Genomic DNA, 9122 nt, shown 5'->3' on the forward strand with positions numbered 1-9122 from the left:
CTATTAGTATTGACGAAACTTTAATTATAAATATAACTAGTCAAACTAGATGTTGCGGATGTTGGAGAAATTATAACGTCAACATTTTGAGAGTGAATCTGTTAACTTATACCCTCAAATCTAGCAGTCTTCCGAAATATTGATAGTTTTATATTATACCCTCAAATCTTCATATCTCTAAATTAGACCCTGAAATCTTAATATTTGCTCAAAGCAAAGGACTTATTTTAGTAACATAGTAATATAAGTCGTGTTTGAAACAATTTAATGTATTTAGGGTCTCATTTAAACCACTCGATGGATTTGAGGGTCTAATGTAAAAAATATGAAGAATCTGAGTCTATTAGGGGCTGTTTGGTTGGGGCTGTTTGGTTGTATGTTTTTAAAATATAAAAGAATATAAAATGTAAAAAAATGGGTCCCAATATCAGCTTTCATCACTTTCAATTGTTTGTTTGTAGTTGTGAAAATAGTGTAAAGTGATTTCATATGCTGATGTGGCTTGTAAAGTAATTTTATAAAAAAAGACATGATTTTAGGAGAAAGCTGATATTGAAGTCAGGAAAAAATAATAATAAAATAATTCCAACCAATATGATCATTTGAGTAGGGACCACTTTTTACACTTTCCAAACAAACAATTAAAGTTACATTTGCAAACCAAACAAGCAATTTATGATTCCAATGGAATAAAAAATAAATAAAGAAAAGTATAAAAGTAAAATTGATGAGGTGGACAATAACTTTCCAAGTTGCGTCATAAATACACAACTTTACCAACAACAACCAAACAGCCACTTGTAAAATCAAAAGATTTGAGGACCTAACCCAAAAGTTAAAAAAGGGTAAAAAAAACTTTGGGCGTACGATACTGCAAGTAACATCAAAATACCCATTTTACCCAAACCCGACCGCAGTTCCCACCTCGCTCTTTTTTCGCTCTCATTTGTCGTGGGAATTTCTTTCCCTCTCCCTCTCAAAACCCTAGTTTCCCTTTCAAAACCAATGCGTAAATCCTAAATTTCGTCAAAATTTCTCCGCTTCATCGTCGACGGCACTCAAAATGAGTAGTTTGGTAGAGAGGCTTCGAGTTAGATCGGAGAAGAGGCCTGTGTACACTCTTGATGGCGACTCAGATGATGAGCTCATCCTTAAAGCAGGAAGCGCGAAGGCAAAGCAAGAGAAGAAGGCTACAGCTGAGATTGAAAGGATTGTTAGGGATGATGTGGTATGATTCTATATTTTCGATCATATTCTTGTTTCTAGTTCTGTCCTGGATTTGAATTCTAGGGTTTGCTGTGGGGAAGTAAAGTTCAAAAGATAAACAACCTTTCAATTTGATATTTTGTCCTGGGTTGATTAATTACACGAGTTTATGTTGTTTCAGGATAGCATCCATTTAGTTATATTGATGTTTCTACGGTTCTACCATGATCATGTTTCTCATTCTGTGAGAGATTTGAGTTCTAGGGTTTGTTATGATGAAGAAGAAAATGTGTGTGTTTAAAGTATTAAAAAATTTCGTATAATTGTTTAGGCCACTATCTGTTGGTTGTAGATTTTTGGGAATAAGATAACTCTACCAGATTCCAGTTCTATAAGAAAATTGCTGAACTAGGTCCGCGTTTTTATCTTTTTGCGAGATTGGAATTTTAGAGTTTTAGGGTAAAGAAAATTTGTAGGTAATAAGATAACAATCTTTCAACCTAATATCTTCTTGCATATTTCTTAATTACATTTTAGTGAATGATTCTACATTTTCTATCATAATCATAATCATAATCAAGTCTTTAATTCTGTGCTAGATTTGAATTATATCTTAAAAATATTAAAAAAACCTTTCAGTAATAGTTTAGGATACTATCTGGTGGCGGATCTAGGAATTTCTGAAAGGGGGTTCAGAAAAATAATAATTAGACACAATAACCTACAATTATTTTACCCGATTGATTAATATCTAAACATCATTGCATAACAAGACTTTCAACTTCAAAATTTAAATTAGCATACAGTATTTAAAAGGAAATAAGGCATAAGAGGTATACACTTTCAGGAACACTTTGCTCAGAAAAATTTATTAGCATTTAGTACCTCTCAATTCACAAGGAGGGGGATGTTTGTGATCTATTATTCTCAAAATGCTAACTAACAGGAATGATAAATGTTAGTGAGCAAGTTAAAAAGTGATAAATGCTAGCGAAAGTATATATGAGTGCAATGGTTTACAATTTATGGGAAAAACAATTGTGATTATTGGATGAGTTGTGATAACCATACTACAATGTTATGCTATTTTTGTACTACCACAAACAAAAGAGATAAACAAAAGAGTGGTCCATGATGACTCACAAATTTTTTTGCTGACAATTTCCAAGGAATGACCTCACAATTTTGTTAGTGATAGTACAATAGTAGTATAGCATTTGTAGTATGGTTGGCATTTTCCTATTTGGATAAGTAGGAATGTAGGATTCTATTGGGCCTTATAGTTTCAATGGTAACAAAATAACTCATTTGCCTAATTTTGATCTAGTTGGCCGCACAAACTACATCACTATAAACTAACTTTTGCGAAATGAAGAAGTTTTGACTTGGAGACTGAAACCATAGCCGCCTCGAGGCCGAGGAAGTAGTGTACGATAGTAGAGCTCCAAATTTCTCCCCAGTTGGAACCCTAGTCACTGAATGGTTAAAATGTAATATCATCACTCTAATTACTCAAATTTAATAAGAATGGAAATTGTTAAAGAGCAATTTGATTTGTTTTATATTCGCATGTTATGAAAAACCATATCACATGTTATGTTTCTTATATCGAGTAGACTATAAATTGAAAATCCACCTTTGTTTTTGAACTTGATACCCAAGCGACTATTAAAACCATACTTATGAACATGGTATGGCTAAAATGAACCCAATCCGAGTCAAACGCGTTGCAGAAAATTGAGGCGGTGTTAAGATATATGTCCAAGAAGTGTATCAAGCTAAAACATAGATTATACAACTGCGCACACATCTGAATAAATGTATGTATATACTCAAGAAGTGTCCAAGGAGTGTCGGACACAGGCACAGATACAGGAAGTGTTGAACATGGAAATGGGACCCTAGAGTGTCCGAGTAACCTAGAGTAAAATCCACACAAATTACGAGGGCACTAGGTTCTCTTAGTTAGATAAGAGCTTTTGGTTCTGAAAATTCTGGAAAGTTAGTTTGTAGAATGGTTTCAACATGGAAACAAGATCTATGATGCTTAAGAGGATTTCTCATGGGAAAAAGGTTTATATTTCCAACTCTCCTTTTAAAGTAGTCTAGTTGTACCAAATGTTTATTATCCTATGTATTTTCCAATAATCTTCTAAGATACATTGGGTTAGCCGAGAAATGGTCTGATAAGAAAGTCTTCACAAAGTGGTGTATAAACTTTCCATATGTCTCATCGTTGAGGGTGGGATCCATGATTTTTTTGGCTGATACGGGAAAAGTTTTCTTTTCTATTTTGTGTCCTCTTGATTTTTCGTACTTCTCTTGAGAGTTGAGATAGGCTTTGAGCTGGGGTTGTGGGATGTTTTCCTGATGAAGATGTTGATAGACATTGGAGGGTACTGCATCCAAGATGTTTCTTTAATTGTGCCAGATGATTGTCATATTCTTTTTGATCTAGTCAGCTGCTTGTCTTGTAGAAAGAAGATGCATGCCAAGCCTGTGGTGAAACTGGTGATCTTATTGGCTGTGGGACATGCACATATGCTTTCCATCTGAGATGCTTGCTGCCCCCTCGGAAAGCTGCTCCTGATGATAGCTGGAGCTGCCCTGAATGTGTATGCTGATCATGCTGTAGTCTTTTCATTTACAAAATTTACTTAATTAGAAGTCATACTCAGATGGGTGTTTGTTTGATATTTGCAGGTGAGCCCTTTGAATGAAATTGAGAAAATTTTGGATTGTGAATTGCGTCCCATGGCAGCTGAGATGGATGCATCAAAGCTGGACTCAAAACCAAAAGATGTTAGGCAATATCTTGTCAAATGGAAAGGACTTTCATATCTTCATTGTACCTGGTAATCTTATTTGTTCATACTTCTACTATGGAAAATACAAAGATCACCTTTCCTGAAATTCTTAATTACAGTAACCTTGGGTTCTCATGTAAACCAAGCATTAAGCTTTACTTCTGTATGCTTCGTATATCGAGGTGAAAACACATCTTTACCAAAATGTGAATTTGGTTTCCTTTTCAAGCCACAAACTCTGGAGAATGTATATGTACGAATTTTTTTAAACTACTTTCTTAGTTACCAAACAGCCAGTAATGTTGCAAGTCTATAGAAATGGATCATACCTTGGCGTTATAACTGTTTGAAAATGTTACCTGGTTGAAGTAATATACCTGTGTGTGTTTGTGTTAGTCATTAGAATGCTAGGTTGATTCGGAAATCATGTAGAGAGCGTCAATGTGTGAAGCGTACTGTATTTATGAAGTGCATTCATTTTGGATACAAATTGGATTCAATTCAAACTTTTGGCATAAATGCATTTTCCCAACTTTTTGGAAAGGAAACCAGTTTGATATGTTGGATGTGTGGCATCCCCACCCCCCCCGCCCGTGCCGCCGCGCCCCACTTGCAGTAGGCTTGGGCAAGCTGTATGTGGAATTATTATGTGTTTGATGTTTTTTGAGTTATTTCTTGTGGAAGTTCTATGTTCTAATACATATTTGGAAAACTTGTAATCTGGAACAGGGTGCCCGAGGATGAATTTAAAAAGGCATCCAAGGCAAATCCTCGACTGAAGACTAGATTAAACAAGTTTAAGGAACAAATGGATTCTATGAATAACTCTGAGGATGAATGGATTGCAATTCGGCCTGAATGGACAACTGTTGACAGAGTTCTTGCTAGCAGGTTTTACATTTACTTACAACTTGTTTATGTGTTTATAAAAATAAATTTATGGATATAGAATAGGAACCTAATGAACATTGGCTTATAGAAAAATGGCTTTTACATTGTTAAGCAATGTAATATTGATTATTATTTTGACTTCTATCATGTTTCCTATTATGCCAAGTTTAGTATATCTTATATTTCTGTAGTGGCAGACTTATTTCGCGAATATTATTATTATTTTCTTCAGGAAATCTTATTATTCTACATGCAGTCATCTCCGTTCACATTTTCTTTGAAAGATGAGTGTAAACGTGTAACTTATTCCCTCTTATGTATGACAACTTTAAGGTACAATTAGCTCAGTTTTCTGCTCTCTTTCAAGATTAAGAACATGAAACAATATTAAATTTGGGACCATTTTTCTTTTTAATGAGAACATGGCACAGTAGTTTGATCCAAATGTGATTCCTGCACATCCTATGCAATTTATAACACTTGATATAATTGCTCATGCTAATGTAGAGCAGTTGAAGATAACCATTTCTTCATTCATAGGCACTAGAATCACCTATGTTGCATGGGTATGTGTATGGGCACGGGACACAAAATTTGTGAAAGGTAGGGTATGGGTACACAACTATATAAATATTTTTATACACATATTATATATTGGAATTAATAATTTATATGAGAACAAGGATGAGAATTAAAATTCCTGTAATATTTTTATGTTTTTTTTTGTTGTGGATTGCAAATTGAAAAATCACAAGATTTTGAACGAAACATCCATATGATTCTTCAAGATCATAGTTTGAATCCTGATCTATGTCTAGCGAGTTTCAATAAGTGGATGCGAAGGGTAGGATATATGTCTGAAAAATGTGTGACAAGTGCTTTAAATGAAAACATGAATTGTATAATTGAGTACATGCCCAAATAAATGTATGCATATATGCAAGGAGTGTCCAAGAAGTTTGGGTACGGTACGGGTACGTGTCAGGAATGGGTACATGTCGGGAACGGGTATGGCTTCTGATTAGAAGTACCTGGGTAACGTAGGGAATCACCCATATCACATACCGAAACTGGTTCCAGAGTTGCATTGCATCTGACCTATGGAACTTTGAAATTCTCAATCTAGAAAACACACTTGGAAACCTAACCTTTTTTATAAACAGACTAAGAATTAACTTCAAAACTGGACAATGACTCATGATAATTGGTCTTAATTCTGAATATATGTAACGCTTTAGTTTGAAAGAGCACTATTTACAAAATATTTACAGTGCTGAATACACACACATACACATATATACACATAATATATATGTACACATATAATATATACATACATATATACCTATATATATACATGTATACAGTATACACATATATACACATATTATGTATATGCACACACCATACATATGTATATGTATATATGTGTATACACATATATACATATAATATGCATATATACATACACACACATATACACATATATAATATGTATACACATATATACGCACATGCACACGCACACATATATACACATATAATATGTGTATATATATACAGACACACATACACACGCACATATATAGATATGTGTGTACGCACGAATATAACATGTATATATATGTACACACATATATACACCCACACACGAGCACACACACATATAAGGCCACTGGCTATGAGCTGACAACTCATATTGCAAAATGGGCTCTATGAGATGTGAGCCCTACATCGATGTGACTAGTAGGGGTCTCACATTGCCATAGAGCTGTCAGCTCATATACATTTTCCCTTATATATGTATATATGCACATGTTATACATGTGTATATATGTTTAGGGTTTGACGACATCAAACCACTAATAACAATACAAGCATTTGTTCTCACAACTAAGGGTGTACAACCGTATCCATATCAGTAGATATATTCGTAACCGTATCCGTTAGGATACAGATACAGTTACCAAAAACTATAACCAATAAGATATGGTTATATAGTGAAATATCTGAGTATATGTTGGTCAGACAATTGGAATTGTTTTAATACTTGATTAGTGGATTTGAACTAATCTTGATGATCAAGAGATCTAATCTTAGTTTTTCAGATATAATGAATAGATTAATGAACTCTCTTGTATCATAAGAACTATGTGTATTTTTTCTATATTATCTAGTTTTCTCATATCCGTTATGTATCCTCATGTATATTCGCATATATATCCGCATGTATATCCGTACATGTATTCTATTTTAGTGGATATGGATATGGGTTTTCCTTATCGATGCATATCCGTATCTGTATCCGTGATTGGTATCACAGATATGGATATAAAAAGCATCATATGTGAACCGTATATGGTCCATATACACCCCTAATCACAGCATATTAGTAGGGCACAACGACAACAAGATTATGATTTTATAGCTGCAATTAAAGGCATATCCATATATGTATCTGTGATTGGTATCATAGATATGGATATAAAAAGCATCGTATCCGAATCGTATTCGGTCCGTATGCACCCCTAATCACAGCAGATTAGTAGGGCACAACGACAACAAGATTATGATTTTATAGTTGCAATTGAGGGTTTTGTCCTCGGGCTTTAGGCCAAATAATTGCAACTGCAATTATAGTGTAGCATAAAGGTAGCAGAGTATGACAACAGTCGTTAGGGCTTGTTGGTTATGGACCATGGTTTGGGGGAATAAGTAGTAGAAGAAGAAGATGACGAAGAAGAGAGGCGGCACTACTGAGGAGGCTAGAAATAGGTTGTGGTCTTATACTAGGGAAGCAAATCACATGCAATTCCAAATCTATTATAAAGTATTAATATCGGTCACTGTCTCTGTAATAGAAAAAGTAAAAAACAGTTATAGACATACTTATAGGTTCAAAGGATCTAAATTGAAATAGAAATAATGTTCCTAATCCTAGCTAACATAAAATAACACTAGAGATTAAGATTTCCAAATAAAACAAATTATATCCAAATTAATCTAGGATTCAAAATAAACTTAAAGCTTCAAACAAATTCAATCCCAACTGAAGTGGAATTTCTTCCATCCTAATTAAACTAGGATTTCTCTAACCCTAATCTGACTAGGATTCTTCCAATGAGATAAAACTTTGATAAATTTGCTTTTCCCTAATTCAATTTTTGTATTGAATTTAAGAAGTAGTTCTGCCTCAATTTCTGCTTGGAGCAATTGTCTTTTTTAATTTGCAGTGTGCTTTAGTTTTACTTTATTTATTTGTTGTTTGTTTTGTGAATATAGATGATTTTGCATATAACTCCTCACACAGCCTGTCAAACAACCCGCAGGAGTCTTCAAGCCTGAAATAGAGAACAAAATGAAAGAAGAGATTGAAAAAAACCTATACATTTTTAACATGACTAAGTAAGCAGAACATCAATTTTATGAGCACGAGCTTTAATGCAAATACTAAAGTTTCAATTTAAACATGTAACCACTTTTAAAATTGTATGAATTAGCAAGGTTATAATTTTAGTATATAATATAAGGTTATTTTTTGAGAAAAATATAGTATAGATAGATGCTCCTATTTCCCCCTTCCAACATTAAAAACTATATCATAAGAGTCATCTTTTTGAACCTTGCAAAAGTTATGGCAAAGCTCAATTTATAATAAACCCCCTAAATTTATTTATTTATACGCCTAGTCCCACGAATCCCCTTTATGAACTTTGAACTTTTTTCCACTGGACTCTACATGTAATTTGCAAATATCTTAAATTTCATTGAGAGGAGAAAAAAGTCAAAATTTAAGAGAGGGGGTATATTGCATGTAATTTGCAAATCCCCCAAATCACAACAGATTATTAGGGCGCAACGACAGCAAGATTTTGATTTTATAGCTGCAATTGAGGGCATATCCATATATGTATCCGTGATTGGTATCATAGATATGGATATAAAAAGCATGTTATCCGAACCGTATTCGGTCTTTATGCTTGGAGCAATTGTTCGGCCTCAACTTCTGCTTGGAGCAAGTGTCTTTTTTAATTTGTAGTGTGCTTTAGTTTTGCTTTATTTATTGGCTGTTTGTTTTGTGAATATAGATGAGGTGTTTACTTATGTCTTCTTTCTTTTAACTTTCATGTTATTCTGGTAGTGTTGGTTGTGTGAGTGTCATGGTTCTTTTTCTTTTCTTTTGGTTTTCCTTTTGGTTTTTATTTTGTTGTGTGTTGG

At 33.8% G+C, this 9122-nt stretch overlaps 1 protein-coding gene across 1 annotated transcript in view; it reads left to right on the forward strand.

Annotated features, from left to right (window-relative positions):
- Nucleotides 913-9122, forward strand: part of LOC109820608 (CHD3-type chromatin-remodeling factor PICKLE) — a 56239-nt gene continuing 48029 nt past the window's right edge. The window contains exons 1-4 of the mRNA XM_020386778.1: nt 913-1228; nt 3684-3821; nt 3910-4061; nt 4743-4904. Coding sequence (XP_020242367.1) covers nt 1064-1228; nt 3684-3821; nt 3910-4061; nt 4743-4904 — 617 coding nt within the window. The 5' untranslated portion in view covers nt 913-1063. The remainder of the gene's footprint in view (nt 1229-3683; nt 3822-3909; nt 4062-4742; nt 4905-9122) is intronic.

Source organism: Asparagus officinalis, chromosome 8 (assembly GCF_001876935.1).
Source record: "Asparagus officinalis chromosome 8, Aspof.V1, whole genome shotgun sequence".
Classification (NCBI taxonomy): domain Eukaryota; kingdom Viridiplantae; phylum Streptophyta; class Magnoliopsida; order Asparagales; family Asparagaceae; genus Asparagus; species Asparagus officinalis.